At 43.1% G+C, this 25,290-nt stretch overlaps 1 protein-coding gene across 6 annotated transcripts in view; it reads right to left on the reverse strand.

Moving 5' to 3' along the window:
* The window catches only part of LOC115164843 (small G protein signaling modulator 1a), a 74,768-nt gene that overhangs the window by 33,152 nt on the left and 16,326 nt on the right, over positions 1–25,290 (reverse strand). For 5 of the 6 annotated variants that reach the window (XM_029717702.1, XM_029717698.1, XM_029717697.1 and 2 more), the window contains exons 3-8: positions 23,099–23,174; positions 14,701–14,863; positions 14,280–14,432; positions 14,112–14,179; positions 13,799–13,944; positions 12,717–12,848 (exon numbers count right to left, since the gene is read on the reverse strand). In XM_029717702.1, coding sequence (XP_029573562.1) covers positions 12,717–12,848; positions 13,799–13,944; positions 14,112–14,179; positions 14,280–14,432; positions 14,701–14,863; positions 23,099–23,174 — 738 coding nt within the window. Of the gene's footprint in view, positions 1–9,063; positions 9,111–12,716; positions 12,849–13,798; positions 13,945–14,111; positions 14,180–14,279; positions 14,433–14,700; positions 14,864–23,098; positions 23,175–25,290 lie in introns of those variants that run through there. The other variant, XM_029717701.1, reaches the window with a different exon arrangement.

The raw sequence follows: 25,290 nt of genomic DNA on the forward strand, positions 1-25,290 counted from the left end.
GAGTCCAGACCAGGTTTCCACAGTGCACATTCCCTCAGAATATGCCGATTTGGCTATTGCCTTCTGTAAAAAGAGGGCGACCCGATTACCACCTCATCGACGAGGGGATTGCGTGATAAATCTCCAGGTAAACGCTGCACTTCCCAGGAGTCATGTGTACCCATTGTCACAAGAGGAGACGTTGGCTATGGAGACATATGTCACGGAATCTCTGAGACAGGGGTATATACGGCCCTCCATGTCACCCGTCTCCTCGAGTTTCTTTTTTGTGAAGAAAAATGATGGAGGTTTGCGCCCGTGCATTGATTATAGAGGTCTAAATTCCATCACAGTAGGGTTCAGTTACCCACTACCTCTCATCGCTACGGCGGTGGAATCATTTCACGGCGCGCGGTTTTTCACGAAACTGGACCTCAGGAGCGCTTACAATCTGGTGCGTATCCGGGGAGGAGACGAGTGGAAAACCGCATTCAGTACCACATCGGGCCACTATGAGTACCTCGTCATGCCGTACGGGTTAAAGAATGCTCCAGCCGTCTTTCAATCCTTTGTTGACGAGATTCTCAGGGACCTGCACGGGCAGGGGGTGGTGGTGTATATTGACGACATCCTGATTTATTCCGCCACCCGCGCCGCGCATGTCTCCCTGGTGCGCAAGGTGCTTGGACGACTGCTGGAGAATGACCTGTACGTCAAGGCTGAGAAATGTGAGTTTTTCAAACGAGCCGTTTCCTTCCTGGGGTATCGCATTTCCACCTCGGGGGTGGTGATGGAGGATGACCGCGTTAAAGCCGTGCGTAATTGGCCGACTCCGACCACGGTAAAGGAGGTGCAGCGGTTTTTAGGGTTTGCCAATTACTACCGGAGGTTTATCCGGGGCTTTGGTCAAGTTGCGGCTCCCATTACCTCACTGCTGAAGGGGGGTCCGGCGCGCTTGCGCTGGTCGACAGAGGCGAACAGAGCGTTCAGTCGCCTGAAGGAGCTGTTTACCGTTGCTCCAGTGCTGGCTCATCCGGATCCCTCTTTGGCATTCATAGTGGAGGTGGACGCGTCCGAGACTGGGGTGGGGGCCGTGCTATCACAGCGCTCGGGCACGCCACCCAAACTCCGCTCGTGCGCTTTCTTTTCTAGGAAGCTGGGGCCGGCGGAGCAGAACTATGACGTGGGGGACAGGGAGTTGTTAGCTGTGGTCAAGGCCCTGAAGGTGTGGAGACATTGGCTTGAGGGGGCTAGGCACCCTTTCCTCATCTGGACTGACCACCGTAATCTCGAGTACATCCGGGCAGCTAGGAGACTGAATCCGCGTCAGGCCAGGTGGGCCATGTTCTTTACCCGTTTCCGGTTCACGATCTCTTATCGGCCAGGTTCACAGAACACGAAGGCCGACGCACTGTCCCGCCTATATGACACCGAGGAGAGGGCCATCGATCCGGCTCCCATTCTTCCGGCGTCGTGTTTGGTAGCTCCGGTGGTATGGGAGCTGGACGCAGAGATCGAGCGGGCGTTACGGTCGGAACCTGCACCATCGCAGTGTCCGGCAGGTGTTCAGTACGTACCGCTTGGTCTCCGTGATCGATTGATTCGATGGGCCCATAATCTCCCCTCTTCGGGTCACCCTGGGATTGAGAGGACAGTGCGGAACCTGAGGGGGAAGTACTGGTGGCCCACCTTGGGTAAGGACGTGCGGTTCTATGTTTCCTCCTGCTCGGTGTGCGCTCAGAGCAAGGCTCCTCGACACCTGCCTAGAGGGAAATTACACCCCCTCCCCGTTCCACAGCGGCCGTGGTCACACTTGTCAGTGGACTTCCTCACTGATCTTCCCGTATCTCAGGGGAACACCACTATCCTGGTCGTTGTGGATCGGTTCTCGAAGTCCTGTCGTCTCATCCCGTTGCCCGGTCTCCCTACGGCTCTGCAGACTGCGGAGGCACTGTTTACCCATGTCTTCCGGCACTACGGGGTGCCCGAGGACATCGTTTCTGATCGGGGTCCCCAGTTCACGTCCAGAGTTTGGAGGGCGTTCATGGAACGTTTGGGGGTCTCGGTCAGCCTGACCTCGGGTTTCCACCCCGAGAGTAATGGGCAGGTGGAGAGGGTGAACCAAGAGGTGGGTAGGTTTCTAAGGACGTATTGCCAGGACCGGCCCAGAGAATGGGCGAGATACGTGCCATGGGCAGAAATAGCCCAAAATTCTCTACGGCACTCATCTACCAACATGTCACCGTTCCAGTGCGTGTTGGGCTACCAGCCGGTCCTGGCTCCATGGCACCAGAGCCAGACCGAGGCTCCTGCGGTGGAGGATTGGGTGCAGCGCTCGAAGGACACCTGGAGAGCCGTCAAGGACGCACTCACAAAGGCGAGTGGATGGCAAAAGAAGAGCGCTGACCAGCACCGCAGTGAGACCCCTGTGTTTGCACCAGGGGATCGAGTCTGGCTCTCGGCTAGAAATCTGCCCCTCCGCTTGCCCTGCCGGAAGCTGGGCCCGCAGTGTGTAGGGCCGTTTAAAGTCCTGAGGAGGATAAACGAGGTGTGTTACCGATTACAACTTCCATCTTACTACCGTATTAACCCCTCGTTTCATGTGTCTCTCCTCAGGCCGGTGGTGGCTGGTCCCATGCAGGAAGGTGAGGTGCCGGAGGTTCCTCCCCCCCGCTGGACATTGGGGGGTCCCAGGCGTATAGGATACGCGCCATTCTGGACTCCAGACTTCGGGGGGGGGGGCCTGCAGTACCTCGTCGACTGGGAGGGGTACGGCGCGGAGGAGAGGTGCTGGGTACCCAGGAGGGACATTTTGGACCCCCCACTACTGAGGGAGTTCCACCGCCTTCATGGGGATCGCCCTGCCCCTCGTCCTCCGGGTCGCCCTCGAGGTCGGTGGCGGCGCGCTGCGGGAGCCGCGCGTCAGGAGGGGGGTACTGTCACGAATCCCATCGAAGGTGGCTCCCCTGCCTGCTCGGGCGGCGCTCGGCGGTCGTCGTCACCGACCTACTAGCCGCCGCTGATCCTTTTTTCCTTTTCGTTTGGTATGTCTTATTGTTTGCACCTGTCCCTCATTTGGTTTATTGATTTTGGTTATTTAAGCCTGGTTAGCCCGCCCAGTGTTGTGCGGGATTATTTTAGCGTCAGGTTGTAATTTATCGTTGGATGTGCTGGCATTTATTTACTTATTATTAATTGCAGGCTGTGCACCTGTTTTGGGCACTTGGCAATTTACCGACGCCGTTTGTGTTGGCGTTTATCGTGTTGGCTTTTGTTTAAATAAACACGAAGTTCTGTACCTCTGCTCTCTGCGCCTGACTCCTACCACCACTCCTAGCAACCGTCTGACAGTGGCGGTCCTCATGAGAGCCAGTTTCATCATAGTGCTTGATGTTTTTTTGCGACTGCACTTGAAGAAACTTTCAAAGTTCTTGACATTTTCCGTATTGACTGACCTTCATGTCTTAAAGTAATGATGGACTGTCGTTTCTCTTTACTTAGGGTGGCTACTTTGAAAATGTTTAATATAAAATATATTCTGATTTGTTTAACACTTTTGGTTACTACATGATTCCATATGTGTTATTTCATAGTCTTGATGTCTTCACTATTATTCTAGAAAATGTAGAAAATAGTACAAATAAAGAAAAACCCTTGAATGAGTAGGTATATCCAAACTTTTGACTGGTACTGTATGTTAAACAAAGACCAATGATTTCAAAGTGAAACAAACCATACAACTATGCACAAGTACTAATTTTAACAATTTGCAATCATTGGTTTCTTTGACATACAATTTAAAATGTATGTCAGCATCACTCTTACTGTAGAATTACCCTGTACCAATACACACCACTTGTGAGTCAACTTGGCTCAGTACTAAACAGCCTGCTGCCATTTCATGCCTAACCCACCTCGTGGGAAAGCTATCCTCCTCTAGGTTTTCACTTCTTCCTTTACCTACACTGCTCATATATACTCTACACTGCTTTACCAATGACTATCACATAGCTCTATACTGAATGTATCTTTCTAACCAATAGACAGCAGCTGGTCATCATCTCTCTACGTGACAAATGTCCTATGCACAATGCCTTCATACAGCATCAAAGAAATTAGAGGAACAAACACTATGGAGTTGTGCCTGGAGGAGAGCCTAGGTAAGCTACTTGGAACAGAATGGACTCCTGTATCTCCTGTTTCTGTCAGCTGAGCAGACCATTAGTGACAGTGGACCTGCATGGAAAGAGGGATGGAGAGAGAGAAATGGTTTGAGATCATTCTCATTCATTGCAACTGCACAAAACATGACAGAGTAAAAGTTATTGAATCTTTATTTAAACCAGATTGGATTTCAAAGTAGCTATGCCGTTAACAATATTGGCTATTATTTGGTTCAGAGCCTGACCTCACTTGGCTCTCCCTCCTCAATCACTGACCTCTTCCCTATCTGTTCTCACCCTGCCTCTCCCCCCTCTTCTGCTGGTCTTCCAAGTCCTTCTACTCTACTAAATCCCTCCTTAACTTAGGTACAATGCTCTTATTTAAACCAGAGACGGTATAGAAAACTAAACTACCTTGGCTTTGGTTAAAACTTCTTAAGGCTTGAACCCTTCATCTCAATTTCCGCCTAAAATGACATACCCAAATCTAACTGCCTGTAGCTCAGGAAGATATATTCTTGATACTATTCGAAAGAAAACACTTTGAACTTTGTGGAAATGTGAAATTATTGTAGGAGAATATAACACATTAGATCTAGTAACAGATAAAACAAACAAAAAAACATCCGGTTTTCTATTTATTTTTTTGCATCATCTTTGAAATGCAAAATAAAGGCCATACATTGACCAAGGAATCTAGGTGTAATTTAGACATTTCCACAAGAGGGCAGCAGTGGGTGTGCAAAGTTTCTTACTGATACATTCAAGAATGAGAGCTCTACATAATATTTTGTATCAAGTCTCCCAGGTGTCCCTCACGAGTTTGCCCAAATGTACCCAAGTGGCCGAAATGGTGAATTGATACATTTCAAAGTACATAACTAAAGAGAACATACAAAAATGCTATGGTAATACAACATTAAAGTTAACATACTCCCAGGAATGTCATACATGATGGATCATTAGCTTCCGTACATAAAAGGTACTAACCTTCACACCTCTAGATGGCCGGGACAGGGGTGGGTGCGGAGCCAGAGACAGCAGAGGGGTCTGACTGGAGAAACCAGTTCCTACATTTGAATGAGTGGGGGATGGACTTGAATGAGGTGTCTTTGAAGTTGGCTCCCACAGGTCATCCTACTCTCTACCACAATTGAGGATTTAAAAAAATCAGTTAAAACTCAAGTTTACTATTACTTATTTTATTTAACCTTTATTTTAGCAGGGGGTGAGCACTGCATCAATACATCAAATATACAACACATCTTTAAAAAATATATATATACACATCTATAAAAAAAAATATATATATATAAAATATATATGTGTGTGTGTATATATATATATATATGTATGTGTGTATATATATATATATAAAATATATGTATGTGTGTATATATATATATGTATGTGTGTGTATATGTGTATATATATATATATATACAGTTGAAGTCGGAAGTTTGCATATACCTTAGCCAAATACATTTAAACTCAGTTTTTCACAATTCCCGACATTTGCACTTTTCGCACCAAAGTACGTTCATCTCTAGGAGACAGAACGCGTCTCCTTCCTGAGCGGTATGAAGGCAGCGTGGTCCCATGGTGTTTATACTTGCGTACTATTATTTGTACAGATGAACATGGTTCCTTCAGGCATTTGGAAAATACTCCCAAGGATGAACCAGACTTATGTAGGTCTACAATTTATTTTTCTGAGGTCTTGGCTGATTTCTTTTGATTTTCCCATGATGTCAAGCAAAGAGGCACTGAGTTTGAAGGTAGGCCTTGAAATACATCCACATGTACACCTCCAATTGACTTAAATTATGTCAATTAGCCTATCAGAAGCTTCTAAAGCCATGACATCATTTTCTGGAATTTTCCAAGCTATTTAAAGGCACAGTCAACTTAGTGTATGTAAACCTCTGACCCACTGGAATTGTGATACAGTGAATTATAAGTGGAATAATCGGTCTGTAAACAAATGTTGGAAAAATGACTTGTGTCATGCACAAAGTAGATGTCCTAACCGACTTGCCAAAACTATAGTTTATTTACAAGAAATTTGTGGAGTGGTTGAAAAACGAGTTTTAATGACTCCAACCTAAGTGTATATAAATTTCCGACTTCAACTATATATATATATATATGTATATACTACCGTTCAAAAGTTGAGTCACTTAGAAATGTCCTTGATTTTAAAAGAAAAGCAATTTTTTTGTCCATTAAAATAACATAAAATTGATCAGAAATACAGTGTAGACATTGTTAATGTTGTAAATGACTATTGAAGCTGCAAATGGCTGAGGACAAGCACATTAGAGTGTCTAGTTTGAGAAACAAACGCCTCACAAGTCCTCAACTGGCAGCTTCATTAAATAGTACCCGCAAAACACCAGTCTCAACGTCAACAGTGAAGAGGCAACTCGGGGATGCTGGCCTTCTAGGCAGAGTTGCAAAGAAAAAGCCATAACTCAGACTGGCCAATAAAAAGAAAAGATTAAGATGGGCAGAAGAACACACATACTGGAACTCTGCCTAGAAGTCCAGCATCCCAGAGTCACCTCTTACATTTTAGTCATTTAGCAGACACTCTTATCCAGAGCAACTTACAGTAGTGAATGCATACATTTCATGCATTTATGTATATATATATATTTTTTTGTACTGGCCCCCCGTGGGAATCGAACCCACAACCCTGGTGTTGCACACACCATGCTGGCATTACAAACACCATGCTCTACCAACTGAGCCACAGGGAGGACTTTTCACTGTTGACGTTGAGACTGGTGTTTTGCGGGTACTATTTCATGAAGCTGCCAGTTGAGGACTTGTGAGGCATCTGTTTCTCAAACTAGATACTCTAATGTATTTGTCCTCTTGCTCAGTTGTGCACCGGGGCCTCCCACTCCTCTTTCTATTCTGGTTAGAGCCAGTTTGTGCTATTCTGTGAAGGGAGTAGTACAGTACACAGCGTTGTACGAGATCTTCAGTTTCTTGGCGATTTCTCGCATGGAATAGCCTTCATTTCTCAGAACAAGAATAGACTGACGAGTTTCAGAAGAAAGTTCTTTGTTTCTGGCCATTTATTGAACCCACAAATTCTGATGCTTCAGATACTCAACTAGTCTGAAGAAGGCCAGTTTGATTGCTTCATTAATCAGGATAACAGTTTTCAGCTGTGCTAACATAATTGCGAATGGGTTTTCTAATGATCAATTAGCCTTTTAAAATGATAAACTTGGATTAGCTAACACAACGTGCCATTGGAACACAGGAGTGATGGTTGCTGATAATGGGCCTCTGTAACGCCTATGTAGATATTCCATAAAGAAATCTGCTGTTTCCAGCTACAATAGTAATTTACAACATTAACAATGTCTACACTGTATTTCTGATCAATATGATTTTATTTTAAGACAAAATGTTTGTTTTTTTCAAAAACATGGACATTTCTAAGTGACCCCACACTTTTGAACAGTAGACTGACGAGTATATATAATATATATATAATATATATAATAATATATATATAAGTATGGGGAACACAATCACTATAATGAAATAGCAGGATAAATATGCAATAAGTCGCATAGACTGTACTAATATATTGTATGCATCAGGTCTATACATTATATATACATATATAGAAATCAAAGACAAAAATCTTAAATTAATATGAAACCATTTAAAAAACTGGATTAGCACAAGAAGCAAAAATGTATTTTACTGATTTAAAAAGACAAGGTTACCTTCTCCATTCAATCTTTCTCCTCGTGTCACTCTCCCGGTCAATTTCTGCAATAATCTCGTCCAAATGTGTATACTTGAAGTTTATCCTGTTAGTAGCCATGTTGTAGTTTTTAAGTTTGAGAAAACTTTGTAGAAGAAAGCGAGCGCTGCGTAACGTAAACTCCCCTGTGTCCTGTAGATTTTCAATGGAGAATGAATCGCGTTGCGCACAGCCATATGACAATGGCCATTACTCCAACAAAGGGCCATCACATACTCATGTAAAGTCCAGCTCATTGGCTATCTAACTAGCTATGTTTGAAAACGATAGGTGGTCATTGGACCAAGAGACTGTCAATCAAGGGAACACCACCCGTCTCATTGGTGCGTTATGATGGCTGTCCTTTGTGGGCTATTAGACATGTTGTGTAGCCAATACGTAATGTAGAATGATGAAACAATGTTTGGTTACCTTCTAGAGTGTCTGAAGATTGCACAAAAACTGAACTTGACCGGGTGAAACAAAGTTTAGCTGTTTAGATTTCATAGATTGTTTTGTTGCAAGTTGAAAGAGTCGGAATTCATGCGAAACGCTGTATACAACATGGATCGTGTTAGGGTATAAAAATTGATTTCATCAAACAAAACAATGCTACATTTTATCTCTGGGACCCTCAGGATGACAAATCAGAGCAAGATTACTGAATGTAAGTAAATTATATACCGTCAGGTGAATGTATCAAAGCAGTTGCCTTGATAAAAGTGTTTTGTTGTTGTGCACTATCCTCAAACAATAGCTTGGTATTTGTTCACTGTAATAGCTACTGTAAATTAGACACTGCAGTTAGATTAACAATAATTTAAGCTTTCTGACCATATAAGACATGTCTATATCCCAGAAAGTTGGCTTTTGTTTACAACGCCATTCTAGTCAAATATCGCATATCGAACAGCAACTCTCCCGATTTCGGGACACGGATCCAGTAGTTAAACCACATGGTTAAATGTTAGCTAGCTAGCTACCGTTAGCTTCCTAGCTAGCTGATGTTAACCTAGCTTGCCTCATCAATAGCCTGCTTTAATAACAGAAGATCAAATAACTACTTACTCAATTTCAATATTGAAATCATAGTTAATTAGCTAGCTAGTTGGTAAGCTAGTTTCTCTACTGAAAAACTATGGAACTTACCTCTTCATTGTTAGACATCGTTCACCTTTCACCGTCCCCTTTCATCTCTATGGTAAAAAATCAGATTAGAGGGCAGTCAAGACGCGATTGGTCCAAAAACTTGACCAATTGCGTTTCAGTAGACTGCTACAGGCTATGTTCATTGGCTAGAATTATACCTATTATACAATTATAGTAAGCGGTTACGAGAGCAAAATGGATTTTGGAGAGGAAACTGGAAAGTTGGTGTGAGAGGGAGAAAAGACATCCATGTGGGGACGCGTCGTATTTGTGAGTGTGCAGTCTTGACATGTAGTATGTATTTCTTCAGGTGAACAAAAATCTCTGCTCTCAAATTGATTTACTGCATGCGGAAAAGCAGTTCAAAGTCACGCTCACAAGCTCTTAAGTTTAACTCTCAAATGACTGCCTCGCCTGGTTCACCAACTACTTCTCAGATAGAGTTCAGTGTGTCAAATCAGAGGGCCTGTTGTCCGGACCTCTGGCAGTCTCTATGGGGGTGCCACAGGGTTCAATTCTCGGGCTGACTCTTTTCTCTGTATACATCAATGATGTCACTCCTGCTGCTGGTGATTCTCTGATCCACCTCTACGCAGACGACATCATTCTGTATACTTCTGGCCCTTCTTTGGACACTGTGTTAACAAACCTCCAGACGAGCTTCAATGCCATACAACACTCTTTCCGCGGCCTCCAACTGCTCTTAAATGTAAGTAAAACTAAATGCGTGCTCTTCAACCGATCGCTACCCGCCCGCCCGTCTAGCATCATTACTCTGGACGGTTCAGACAACTACAAATACCTAGGTGTCTGGTTAAACTGTAAACTCTCCTTCCAGACTCACATTAACCTGTTGGGGCTAGGGGGCAGTATTTTCACGGCCAGATAAAAAACGTACCCGATTTAAACTGGTTACTACTCTTGCCCAGAAACGAGAATATGCATATAATTAGTATTTGGATAGAAAACACTCTAACGTTTATAAAACTGTTTGAATGGTGTCTGTGAGTATAACAGAACTCATATGGCAGGCCAAAACCTGAGAAGATTCCATACAGGAAGTGCCCTGTCTGACAATTTTTTGTCCTTCTGTTGCATCTCTATCGAAAATACAGCATCTGTGCTGTAACGTGACACTTTCTAAGGCTTCCATTGGCTCTCTAAAGCCGCCAGAAAGTGGAATGGGGCGTCTGCTGTCTCTGGGCAAAGTACAGCAGCTCTGTTTGTGAGTGGTCAGCCTGGGGACAGTGAGACTGAGATGCGCGTTCACGAGACTTCTCAAATTTTTTTCTTTCAGCCTTTGAATGAATACAACGTTGCCCGGTTGGAATATTATCGCTATTTTACGAGACAAATAGCATAAACATTTATTTTAAACAGCGTTTGACATGCTTCTAAGTACGGTAATAGAATATTTAGATTTTTTTTGTCACGAAATGCGCTCGCGCGTTACCCTTCAGATAGTGACCTGAACGCACGAACAAAACGGAGGTATTTGGATATAACTATGGATTATTTGGAACCAAAACAACATTTGTTGTTGAAGTAGAAGTCCTGGGAGTGCATTCTGACGAAGAACAGCAAAGGTAATCAAATTTTTCTAACAGTAATTCTGAGTTTAGTGAGCCCCAAACTTGGTGGGTGTCAAATTAGCTAGCCTGTGATGGCCGAGCTATGTACTCAGAATATTGCAAAATGTGCTTTCGCCGAAAAGCTATTTTAAAATCTGACATAGCGTTTGCATAAAGGAGTTCTGTATCTATAATTCTTAAAATAATTGTTATGTATTTTGTCACCGTTTATCATGAGTAATTTAGTAAATTCACCGGAAGTTTTCGGTGGGTATGCTAGTTCTGAACATCGCATGCTAATGTAAAAAGCTGTTTTTTGATATAAATATGAACTTGATTGAACAAAACATGCATGCATTGTATAACATAATGTCCTAGGAGTGTCATCTGATGAAGATCATCAAAGGTTAGTGCTGCATTTAGCTGTGGTTTTGGTTTTTGTGACATATATGCTTGCTTTGAAAATGGCTGTGTGATTATTTTTGGCAGGGTACTCTCCTGACATAATCTAATGTTTGCTTTCGCTGTAAAGCCTTTTTGAAATCGGACAATGTGGTTAGATTAACGAGAGTCTTGTCTTTAAAATGGTGTAAAATAGTCATATGTTTGAGAAATTGAAGTTATAGCATTTTTGAGGTATTTGTATTTCGCGCCACGCGATTCCACTGGCTGTTGACTAGGGTGGGACGCAAACGTCCCACCTAGCCCATAGAAGTTAAGCATCTCCAATCCAAAATTAAATCTAGAATCGGCTTCCTATTTCGCAACAAAGGATCCTTCACTCATGCTTCCAAACATACCCTCGTAAAACTGACTATCCTACCGATCCTTGACTTCGACGATGTCATTTACAAAATAGCCTCCAACACTCTACTCAGCAAATTAGATGCAGTCTATCACAGTGCCATCCGTTTTGTCACCAAAGTCCCATATACCACCCATCACTTTGACTTGTATGCTCTCGTTGGCTGGCCCTCGCTTCATATTCGTCGCCAAACCCACTGGCTCCAGGTCATCTATAAGTCTTTGCTAGGTAAAGCTACGCCTTATCTCAGCTCACTGGTCACCATAGCAGCATCCACCCTAAGCACGCGCTCCAGCAGGTATGTTTCACTGATCATCCCTAAAGCCGACACCTCCTTTGGCTGCCTTTCCTTCCAGTTCTCTGCTGCCAATGACTGGAACAAATTGCAAAAATCACTGAAGCTGGAGTCTTATATCTCCCTCACTAACTTTAAGCATCAGCTGTCAGAGCAGCTTACCGATCATTGTACCTGTACACAGCCCATCTGTAAATAGATTTTTTTATCCCATGTGTAACTCTGTGTTGTTTGTGTCACACTGCTTTGCTTTATCTTGGCCAGGTCGCAGTTGTAAATGAGAACTTGTTCTCTACTGGCCTACCTGGTTAAATAAAGGTGAAATAAAAAATAAAAACTTGCACGCACCACGCTGGCCTGCGCTCGTGGGACCCTTCATCTGCTCGCTCGACCACATTTCTTCTTTCTCCACTCAAGTGTTTGCTCGCGCAATAATGATTCCTCTTGCGCCCGTTTGACTTTTGAATCGGATTTGACACCATATACTTCAAACTGCCTTATGCTACAAAAACAGGAGATAATCTCCTACCGAGCTGTTCCGGATTTTACAGATTGGCATTCACAGTGTGTCTCCAAATAGGTCTACTGTGTTGTGGTGTTAACAACTGGCATATTTGCTTTCACTGAATATTTGAGTTTCTGAATGCTATCATAAATATGGAGGAGTTGGGGCACTGAGAGATCATCTTCCACAGAAACCGTGATATGGCGAATCTCTCTATAGATAGAGTGTACAAAACCATAGGTACACCTTCCTAATATTGAGTTGCACCCCCTTTTGCCCTCAGTCTCAGTTCGTCTAGCCCATGTTGACTCTGTGCTTCCCACAGTTGTGTCAAGTTGACTGGATGTCCTTTGGGTGATGGACCATTCTTGATACACACAGGAAATTGTTAAGCATGAAAAACCCAACAGCGTTGCAGTTCTTGACACACTCAAACTGGTGAGCCTCCTAGAGATGGGAGGAGGATGAATTGTTTACCGGCTGCACCAGCACGTTGTTCTTTCCAAACAGCAGGGTGGCTCTGTTGTTCTGGTGCAGGGACTCCACGTAGTCCCGGGCTGAAGGTGAGGGCCGCTCCTCCATGCTGTTACTGGAATGCCTCTTCTGGATCTGGAAACACAGACAGTGTGTTTGTTTTTACCCCATCTCAATCCACAGGCCTTCCCTGTGGCTCAGTTGGTAGAGCATGGTGTGTGCAACGCTAGGGTTGTGGGTTCAATTCCCACAGGGGGCCAGTACAAAAAAAAAATGTATGCATTCACTACTGTAAGTCGTTCTGGATAAGAGCGTCTGCTAAATTGCTAAAATGTAATCCGTCCATCCAAATTCCATATATTGGCCAGTTAGTTTCACACATCACTGGTGCAAAATGAATGTATTGAGCACATTTAGTTTATTCCATACAGTTAACCACAATGACCATCCACTGGGAATGAATTAGCAACGGCTAATCAAGTATTATAATGTTACCCAGCTTATACAGCTCTTAGAAACCCTTTTAGCCATGTATTTGATTTCAGGCTGCTACACTGGCTCAAACGATGTAACATCAGAAACGTGTTTGGTTGATTGAAGAGAAATGAAATGGGAAACCATTTGCCACTCTGTTTCTGATGACAAAGCCCATTATGTTTGCCTCTAGGGTACAAAAGATACAGTGCTGCAATAAACAGCTCTCAGTTGTCAATGTAGAATGAGAATGGTGCTACGTGGCGAGATGTTTCTAGCTGCAGGGGTCAATGATAATGTGAAGAGTAGTTCCAGAAAATACACTCTGTCCTCTCCCACGGGATACAATGTGCTCCTTAATGCATTGACAACAAAAGGTCTTCTTCTACTGAAAGAGAGAGGCTGGGGGAGGCGTAAATGACAGGATTGGTCACGGATATCCCCGCTACGTTTGAGCTAATAGTGTGCAGTGTCAGCAAAACAAAGATATGAAATAATCAATAGAGAAATGTATACCAGGGGATAATGTGGTCATGTTCAATCTTATTTGGGGGAGTTTGGTAGAGTAGTGGGACATTATTTAGAACCCCTACCCTTCCCAGGAAACTTACACAGAGAGCAGGCCTCTTGGTGGGGGAGTCCTGTCTGCAGTGGCCACTGTGGATGCGGTGTCTCTGGACCAGCTCGTCGGCCGAGGGGTCTGTCCAGAAGTGGTCCGCCGTCTTCATCTTTGTGTACTCCAAGGCACAGGGCCCCACTGCCAGAGTACAGAGCAATAGCGTGAAAAGATGCATCGGTGCCCAGTGCGAGGAGAATCACTTGCATTAATTGGTGCCCCGTGTGAGAGGAAATCCCCTTCTACACTGGTATATTGTCTGAGATGAGATGTTTATGAATAAAAGCTTAACCATGTGGAATCGTTACCTAACAAAGAGGCCAGAATGGGTCCGTCCACCGGATCCATCAGAATGGCCTCTTTTTCATAGAATTTACTGGAACATAAAAACGTTATGGAGGTGAGCTGTGCATTTCTGGATTTCCTTTGCCTCCTCCCTGCCGGTGACCATGCCATTTCACCCTCCTGTGACTCACCTGCTGTTCTCCACGAGGTAGAGCACGATCTTGTCCAGCACCTTCTCGATGAGGGCCGTGCGGATCCAAAGGTTTCTGACCACCTGCGGGCTGAGGCTGGGCAGCCTGGACAGTATCCGTAAGCTATCCTGGTTGGGCAAACTTTGGTTCCGTCTGCAACGTAGAAACAGGGGAGAGGGAGGAACTCAGAGGTTACCTTTGGTTATTTTCTACCAGTGATCATTTCTTATGTTACACCTGCATTGCATCAGTAAACTATAATTATGTGTGAGTAGAGTTGTCGTGTATGACAGAGATCATGTTTAAGATTTGTTAGCAGTAATATACAGTAACAGCTCTTTGCTTTTGAGTGCTATGGTCTGTGTCTGTACAGGGATTCGGTGGTGTGTTTGTGTCGGTACAAAGGTGTGCGTGCTCTCACTTGCTCTCTGTGATCTGTTCCAGCTCCTGAGCCTTCCTGCACAGCTCCTCTGCCGGGGCGAAGCTCTTCCCCACCTTCATGAAGAGCGCTGCTATCTTGTTGCTACGCAGGAATCCCGCCGCTCGCCGCTTAAGCCCATGGAGAACGCACGCCTCCACCGCAGCTGCACACACACACAAACACACACACAAATAGGCACAGAAATAATAGTACATTTCAAAATATAGATGAGAAACAGTTTTGGAGAGTTCACTGAAACTTGTCACCATTATAAATCATTTATGTTCTGCATTTAAATATTTCATTCAACTTTATTAAAAATGTAATATCACTGTATGATGCTGGTGGTGAGTTACAAGTTACAATACATTATATGACGTATGATGATGAATGCACACCACAGAAGGCTGCTGAGGGCAGGACGGCTCATAATGTCTGGAATGGAGTGAATGGAATGATATTAAACACATGGAAACTACGTGTTTGATGAGTTCAATACCATTACATTTATTACGTTCCAGCCATTACTATGAGCCGCCAGAGCTGGTCCTCCCCAATTAAGGTCCCACCAACCTCCTGTGATGCACACAAATGTAGTGTCAATAGAAGGGGATTCACATTCTAAAAAAACACATCCACCATCATACTGTGTTGTAAAAAATATGATACATGGTCCTAAATAAAAATCTCTCAATACCCATAGAGAATCTGCATATTATAGTACTTAGCTTCTGTGTAATTGTGACTGAGCCGTATGATGGACACTTCAGACACAGCTCTGCGGCTTGAGGCTGTTATGAAAAGTGGCTCAAATAAGGAAATCATTTTTATTACGTTATCCTTAAACATAATTATATTTTCCTAAGCCAAGAGCTTATCCAGTAAACACTAGTGCACACACGCACAGTATACACACGAACAGACACGTCTTTCTATAAGGTCTACGTGGCAGTGCCTTGAGCAGTTTTGACATTTGAGCTCTCTCTCAGGACTAATCCCGTGGTTGTCATGGAAACCCCTGCTGATGGAGTGCACCAGCGCTGAGAGAGAAAGCAGTGGAGGGAGAATCTCTCTCTGCCTCTGCCTGTGATGTACTTTAAACCAACTTTGCCCACCGGCTGTACAATACAGCTATAACCTCGCCTATATCAAAATAATTTCCATACCATGTCCATTATTGCACTGAATAACTAAAATCTAAATAAAAACTAGGTAATCAGAGTTCATAAAACAATGTAATCTGAATGGATGATCTCCGTATGTGTGGTTCCCACCGTGAAGCTTGGAGGAGGATGTGTGATTGTGTGGGGGTGCTTTGTTTGTGACACTGTCAGTGATTTATTTACAATTCAAGGCACACTTAACCAGCATGGCTACCACAGCATTCTGCAGCGATAAGCCATCCCATCTGGTTTGCACTTAGTGGGACTATCATTTGTTTTTCAAAAGGTCAATGACCCAACACACCTCCAGGCTGTGTAAGGGCAATTTGACCAAAATGGAGAGTGATGGGGTGCTGCATCAGATCACCCGACCTCAACCCAATTGAGATGGTTAGGGATGAGTTGGACTGCAGAGTGAAGGAAAAGCAGCCAACAAGTGCTCAGCATATGTGGGAACTCCTTTGAGACTGTTGGAAAAGCATTCCAGATAAAGCTGGTTGAGTGAATGCAAAGAGTGTGCAAAGTTGTCATCAAGGCAAAGGGTGGCTACTTTGAAGAATCTAAAATCTAAACTATATTTTGATTTGTTTAACACTTTTTTGGTTACTACATGATTCCATATGTGTTATTTCATAGTTTTGATGTCTTCACTATTATTCTACAATGTAGAAAATAGTACAAATTAAGAAAAACCCTTGAATGAGTAGGTGTGTTCCAAACTTTTGACTGGTACTGTATATATTTACTATATTTTCCAGCTATTCTGTAGCTTTGTAATCCTAATGTTGGAGCAGTGTTGTGTATACACTCACTAATACAGTATGTACTCCATCTCTTCCTCGCTCTCTTCCTTCCTTCCTTTCTCTTTATCTTGGTGCACGTCTCTGTTTCCTTCCTTATTATTAGAGGAGCGAGAAATGTAATTCCGTGACAAAGATGTCTCAATAGGATGTCCCTCATCTTTCAAAATACTAGAAAATACACTCCAATATTGAAAAGAAATCAGTATTTCCAGAGGGTGAAACCTCCTTGGCTTTGCAGTACTTTGGCCTAACATAACCCCGGGAGCCATGCAACCAAAGCAATATCCTTTGTGCCAAATAAACCCTTAAAGGAAACGAGTGGCTGGACCCTGTCCACTTTCCACACAGGAGGCACTCTTATTTAAAAGGTAATTACAGCTACTGGAGTAATGACCCCTAATCAGCCCCGTATCTGTGGCAACAGAACACATTAGGGGACTCAGAGTGTCTGTGTTGCCACTGACCAGGAATTCTCAGCACTACGACACACTCAACACATTCTAAATATGGCCAACCACACTATTGGTTTAGATTAATTATTCAATGCCAACATCATGCCTACCTTGGGTGCCAGTCTGTTTCTGCTCTCTTGCTATATCCTTATTGAAATGGTATGGCAATTCCATAAAGAGTTGATAAGAGTGCAGAAACAGATTGGCACTCAGGCTACTTCATGACCACTTTGAGAAAGATCCATCTTTAAAGCTTGGCTTCATTAACAATTGGATGACTTAACTAAATAGAGATCCTATTAAATTAGTATTCTATTTCCTAATTCTATGGTTACTATCTCTGTCACAGCAATGTGAAGGGAAGGGAATAATAGCTATTTTGGTGAGGAGGACAGGAAGAAGGGACGGGGTGTGACTAACACTTGATATTTCCCGGGCGCTCCTGCCTAGGCGACTTGAATATTTGACCATGATGATAGAGGCTAATTACTCCCCGGTGACCTGCCTAAGCAAGTCCTCGCCTCACGCCTTCCATTTCCCCCTCCCCTCACCCTCCATCTCCATCCTGTGATCTCTGCACACAGACACATTTGTGTGACAGCTTGGTGTAAAACCTGAGACAGCATAGTAGAACGTGGGGGGAGCTAACACTAACAGCCACCATGGTATATGAGGTAATGGGAAAGCTCTTACTTCCAGGTCTGTTAATAGTCAGGATACTCTCCTGTTGTAGTCGGGGAGGAAGAGCCTTTCCTTGGAGATTGATCACACAGTTATCAGCTAGCAGTGGGCACATGCACAGATAGAGCCCTAGGGGTGCTGGAGCATCTACCCTTTTGTCCTCCTATGAAAAAAGTGTCCTTATGATTGGTGGCGTTTAAAAATATATATATATACTTTTTATTACATTTTTGTATCCGTTTTCTCTCTTGTAACTTTAAAGGCAACAAATTGCCTATCAAATTAGATAATTTCTCATAATACGCATGAATCTTTAAAAAAAAGTCCCCTCCCCTGCCCTTCTGCGACCGTGAGAGCGGCAGTGCATTGCAGCACTCTTCCTTGTTGCATGCACGAGCTACCCACTGGTGCAGAGTGGTGAGTTTGAAATGAATACGGCCAGTAGTAGGATACTTTGGAGTTGCTAGCATATGTTGTCTCAGGGGGCAACCGCAGGTCGACTGTTTGTCAGTAGCATAACAAATTGAAATCAAGTAAAGATTAGCATAGTCTAGCTAACTAGCTGATTAATCTAGCCTATATTAACATTGTTTCCGCTGCATTCATTCATTTGGTAATTGTAGCTACTGCAAACCAAAAAAAACTAAAATGTTACATCATAATATTTCTACCAAACATACTTTCAATAATATGTCCAGGTACAGCACCGGTTTAAAGGTAATTTGGCTCTTTGTGCCACTGTGGCAGCCAAAACTGCCTGTGCAGAAAACTCAGTGCACTGTCTTCAAGACAGAGCACTAATCATTGGAGAGACTCTGGGAAGATCTTAATTGCATACTCCTCGCGTCCTCTCTTCTTCTCAAAACCCATTGGATGAGAAAGCCAGAGGTCCCACCCCTCTGATCTTCTCCTCCAATGTGGTTTTGGAGAGATGACTCGAGGAGTATGCAAATTAGATGATTCCCTAGAGACTTAATTGTTTGTGGTATGGCATACATATTAGGAACTTTGTCAATCCTGCTCAGATATCACCCCTCACCTAGTCAAGTCTCAACACTGCAAATTTTGCCATGAGGCAGAGAGAAAATATTGCTGTTTTAAAGCTAATTTCCTGCAATTCTTTACATTTTACCATGGTGCAGAGAGAACATTTTCTGTTTTATAGCTAATCTCATGCTATTCTACACTTTTTGGCATGAGGCTGAGAGAAAATGTTGCAGTTTTAAAGCTAATTTATTGCAATGACATGTTGGCTTATGGCATGTTCATAAAAGAAAACAAATCGGGAAGTATGTCCTTTTAAAAAGTCACTTGAGCTGGCCTTTTCACAGTTGTTCTATAAATGACACTGCAACAAAAATGTCCAGAGGAAACACTGATTAGTGATGATCAGCTGATAAAGCCCAGACCAGTAGTGCTTCTAGCAAAGATACTTAATTTCATCTTTGGTTCTAGCTTGCTTAGCCTACAATGTGTGATGAGTGTATTTTTGCAGAAAATGTAATGTTATTAAGGTGCCCTTTTTTTTTTTTTTACTTTGAGCACCCACCAAAGGTCTGTACATGGCCCTGGCTAGCAGACCCTCAAACCCTCCACCTCAGGTTGATGTGATATGCAGATTTGGACCTTTCCTCTACCACTTTTATCAGTTGATAAAATATCCTGCGACTTCGGTAAGATGTCAGTGAGGCTTGATGAGCCTGTGAAGAATGTCTGAGGGACTGTCAATTATTCTTTCACACCCCAATGCAGTACAGCAGATAGTCACTAACTAAAATGGCGCCGGAAGAAATGGCATCCGTTTTAGGTGCGCCTACCCAATTGTGCTATTATGTGTTTTTTTTCACGTTATTTGTAACTTATTTTGTACATAATGTTTCTGCCACCATATCGTACGGCAAAAAATAACTTCTGGATATCAGGACAGCGATCTCTCACCTCGGATTAGACAAAGATTTTTTCTTCAACAAGCAGGACGCACAGGATACACTGCTAACACCCGACAAGGCCAACATCCCAGTCATTGGCAAGAGAAAGAGACACAGGTACAGAGGACACAGAGCGGGGTGCCTCGTAAGGATCCGCAGAAGGCGAGTGGGAAAGCTGCCGTCACCGTCAATATTACTCGCCAACGTACAATCATTGGACAGTAAATTAGACGAGGTACAATCACGAATATCCTACCAACGGGACATTAAAAACTGTAACATCTTATGTTTCACGAAATCGTGGCTGAATGATGACATGGATATTCAGCTAGCAGGATATACGCTGCACTGGTTAGATAGAACAGCACACTCCGGTAAGACGAGGGGGGGTGGTCTGTGCATATTTGTAAACAACAGCTGGTGCACGAAATTTAAGGAAGTCTCTAGATTTTGCTCGCCTGAAGTAGAATATCTTTTGATAAACTGTAGACCCCACTATTTGCCAAGAGAGTTTTCATCTATACTTTTCGTGGCTGTTTATTTACCACCACAGACAAATGCTGGCACTAAGACCGCACTCAGCCAGCTGTATAAGGAAATAAGCAAACAAGAAACCGCTCACCCAGAGGCGGCGCTCCTAGTGGCCGGAGACTTTAATACAGGGAAACTTAAATCAGTTTTACTTCATCTCTATCAACATGTTAAATACGCAACCAGAGGGAAAAAATTCTAGATCACCTGTACTCTACACACAGAGACGCGTACAAAGCTCTCCGTCGCCCTCCATTTGGTAAATCTGACCATGGTTCTATCCTCCTGATTCCTGCTTACCAGCAAAAATTCAAGCAGGAAGCACCAGTGACTCTGTCTATAAAAAAGTGGTCAGATGAAGCAGATGCTAAACTACAGGACTGTTTTGCTATCACAGACTGGAACATGTTCCGGGATTCTTCCGATTGCATTGAGGAGTACACCCCATCAATCAGTGGCTTTATCAATAAGTGCATCGAGGACGTCGTCCCCAGTGACTGTACGTGAAGTGGGTAGTGCGAACAGCCCAGTACATCACTGGGGCTAAGCTGCCTGCCATCCAGGACCTCTACACCAGGCGGTGTCAGAGGAAGGCCCTATAAATTGTCAAAGACCCCAGCCACCCCAGTCATAGACTGTTCTCTCTACTACCGCATGGCAAGTGGTACCGGAGCCCCAAGTCTAGGACCAAAAGGCTTCTCAACAGATTTTACCCTCAAGCCATAAGACTCCTGAACAGGTAATCAAATGGCTACCCGGACTATTTGCATTGTGTGCCCCCCCCCAACCCCTCTTTTACGCTGCTGCTACTCTCTGTTTATCATACATGTATAGTCACTTTAACTATACATTCATGTACATACTACCTCAATTAGCCAGACTAACCGGTGCCCCCGCACATTGGCTACCAGGACTATCTGCATTGTGTCCCGTCACCCGCCAACCCCTCTTTTACGCTACTGCTACTCTCTGTTTATCAAATATGCATAGTCACTTTAACCATACCTACATGTACATACCACTTCAATTAACCTTGACTAACCAGTGCCTGTATGTAGCCTCGCTACTGTTATAGCCTGTCTACCATATATAGCCTCGCCACTGTTATTTTTCAGTCTTTTTACTGTTGTTTTTTATTTCTTTACTTAACTACTGTTCACCTAATACCTATTTTTTACTTAAAAATTGCACTGTTGGTAAGTAAGTAAGTAAGCATTTCACTGTAAGGTGAATACAGCATTTCACTGTATTCGGCGCACGTGACAAATAAACTTTGATTTGATTTATCACCTAAACTTATGCTTTCAACAAGTATTTTTTATACCAACAACAAAGTGTTAAATCGCTAAACTCTTGATGGGGCTTGACGACCTTGTTCCCTGGCTGTGTTACATAAGAGACATCCCAGCAATAGCTGCAATGATGTAATTCTGACAGGTTTTCAATGTGATGTCAGGTTTTACAGAAGTCTTTTAATGGATCAGAAAAAGGGAAACCGGTACGGTTCTTATACCATATACTGTATACAGTGCATTTGGAAAGTATTCAGACCCCTTGACTTTTTCCACATTTTGTTACGTTTTTAGAAATATTTCCAAACATATTCAAAATAAAAAACAGATAACTTATTTATATAGATATTCAGACCCTTTGCTTCGAGACTCCAAATTGAGCTCAGGTGTATCCTGTTTCAATTGATCATCCTTGAGATGTTTCTACAATTTGATTGGAATCCACTTGTGGTAAATTAAATTGATTGGACATGATTTGGAAAGGCACACACCTGTCTAAATAAGGTTCCACAGTTGACAGTGCATGTTAGAGCAAAAACCAAGCAATGAGGTCGAAGGAATTGTCCATAGAGCTCCGAGACAGGATTGTGTCGAGGCACAGATCTGGGGAAGGGTATCAAAACATTTCTACATTATTGAAGATCCCCAAGAACACATTGGCCTCCATCATTCTTAAATGGAAGAAGTTTGGAACCACCAAGACTCTTCCTAGCGCTGGCTGCCCAGCCAAACTGAGCAACCGGGGGAGAAGAGCCTTGGTCAGGGAGGCGACCAAGAACCCGATGGTCACTCTGACAGAGCTCCAGAGTTCCTCTATGAAGATGGAAGAACCTTCCAGAGGGACAACCATTTCTGCAGCACTTCACTAATCAGGCCTTTAATGGTAGTGGTCAGACGGAAGCCACTCTTCAGTAAAAGGCACATGACAGCCCGCTTGGAATTTGCCAAAAGGTACCCAAAGACTCTCAGACCATGAAAACAAGATTCTCTGGTCTGATGAAACCAAGATTGAACTATTTGGCCTGAATGCAAAGCTGTCATCAAGGCAAAATATGGTTAGTTTGAAGAATCTTAAATGTATTTTTTGGTACTACATTATTCATTATGTGTTATTATTCTACAATGTAGAACATAATAAAAAATGAAGAACAACCCTTGAATGAGTAGGTGTGTCCAAACTTTTCATTGATACTGTATGTAAAAACTTTTAATTTTTTTTATAAATTAGCAAAAATGTCTAAAAACCAGTTTTTGCTTTGTCATTATGGGCTATTGTGTGTATTGACGAGGGAAAAAATAATTGAATTCATTTTAGAACAAGGCTGTAGCGTAACAAAATGTGGAAAAATTCAAGGGGTCTGAATACTTTCAGAATGCACTGTATGCTGGGAAAACAGCCTGACCATTGAAACCTGACTGACTCGTGTCTGACAGGATACCTGATCCTTCTGATTGGCACAATGATAAAAGGGTCGATTTTTTTTCTGTTGTAGGGCAGGTGATTAATAAGCAAATACCACCAAATATGTCCCAATAGTTGAAACTCACCACAAAATGAGACAATGTGGCTGCTGTCTTCATGTACAAACTTCCTGGTGACAGCCTCTTCCATGATCTGCTTTACCTGTGAATGACAGGGGGAGGAGACACTCAGACCTTCTCTACAAAACCCCTTATCTGCGGGAGTGAGAAGGAGGGAAGGATTTATCAGTAAACATGTACAGAATTTTTTTTACATTGGGAACAGATAGGAGGGGAGGGAGGCAGGAAGGGAGGGAGGGTGAGAGAGAGAGAGAGAGATTAAGCGGAGCGGGAAGAGTGCATGCAAAGTTTGAAGGATGAGTCACCCAACTCGCATCAAGCAGATCTCAGATGGATAGGGCTGAAGAGGGCTGATGTTGGGTGGGTGGGGGCTAATTTATCCACACCTCTGGGTCCCACCTCACAGACTGGCTTAACAATCAAACCTCTTTAGATGTGAATGGAGAAAGAGAGAGTGAGAGCACAGTGTCACACACTTTTCATGTCTCACCAGGGCAGGCACTATACGACACCTCTAATTGATTCAGTGACGTCGCAACCAGCAGAAACCTCACTCAAACACACAGCCTCGAAAAAACAAGCGGGAGGAGAGTTTTAGAGTACAAACGTTTGGTTTAATCAACACCAAGGTTTCCCCCTTGCTGACCCGGACACAGGCTGCTCACAGAGACAACATCAGACCTGCGCCCCAGATGCCTGATAACTCTGACCCTGGTGGGGACATCTCCTAGCACTGCCATTGCTCTGTGTCCTGGAAATCAGCCTGCAGATAGAGCAGCCCAGATAGCACTCATTTCCTGTTGTAATGGGTCTTTCCTCAGAGGAGATATTACACTGCACAAAGAGAGGTGGTGCCTGCCTAGAGAACAACGACACACACAAACACACAGAGACCCAAACATCTGTGCAGACATAGAGGAGCTTTGAATATCACTACAGAGGGCAGATTAACAAAAATTATGCTCCATTAAAGCAAAATATTTCAAATTACTTGATTGTTTAACTGCCTCTATGTTGCAATCTCTGATTGTAAATCTAGTATGGTTAAACAAACCAGGGCCTGGTTTCCCAAAAGCATCTTAAGACTATGTTCATCGTTAGGACCTTTGAACGGATCATCGTTTCCCAAAACCATAGTTTCTAAAGTTGCACTTGAAATTTCTTGTTATTTACCGACTGCCTCAGACCACTAAGTGCATCATTCGATGTGTTTTTTTTCCTACCACATCACTTTATACACAGAAGATATCCACTAAACATAGAATCAAGATGTTTAACTGTCTCTCTGTGACCCCCAATAACTTCACAACGAAGTTGACTGCAAACACAAAGTTGCCAATGTCTTTGCAATTGTTAAAAACAAGCAAAGGATAAAAAGATGTTTCAAATTAAAACTGGCACAAGTAAAATATACATAGCCTACAGTATAGGCTACTGTCACGTCCTGACCATTGAGTGCTCTTATTTTCTATGGTAGAGTAGGTCAGGGCATGACTGGGGGGTTTATTCTAGTTTAATTTTTCTATGTTTGGTTCTAGTTTCTGTTTTTCTATGTTGGGGTTTTTGGATGATCCCCAATTAGATGCAGCTGGTCATCGTTGTCTCTAATTGGGGATCATATTTAAGTAGTTGTTTTTCCCACCTTTGTTTTGTGGGAGATTATTTTTGAGCTAGTGCATGTTTGCACCTCTGTTGGTTTGTTATTTTGTGTATAGTTCATTGTTTGTCTGACTAAGTTTCACATTCTAATAAAAGATGTGGAACGATACTCACGCTGTGCTTTGGTCCGTTCCTACACACAATCGTGACAGCTACATAGGCCTATATAACAAAAAATATTGAAATCAATTTCATGTTCATTAAATTGAGTTCTATTTTTCTAATTGTAGGCTATTGCCTGTAATTTGCCTAAATATATTGAATGATGTGTAACAACATGTGCACAATGATGTGCCAAATTAATCTGTGATTGATTGCATTATTATAGGGTAAGCATTAGAATAAGCCACCTCAATATTTGCAGCCATTAGGTGATAATATTGCTCTAGGAGCTGATCTGTCATCAGTATTGTGGAAAAATTATAATGTTAAGGTAAAATTTGAATGGAGAAAGCTGATCAGAGAGCAGCGCTGCCTTTCTTTCGACACACTTACCGAATGTTCTTTCTGCATGGTGTTTTGGGAAATGTATGTTACAT

This window comes from Salmo trutta, chromosome 27, assembly GCF_901001165.1.
Source record: "Salmo trutta chromosome 27, fSalTru1.1, whole genome shotgun sequence".
NCBI lineage: Eukaryota > Metazoa > Chordata > Actinopteri > Salmoniformes > Salmonidae > Salmo > Salmo trutta.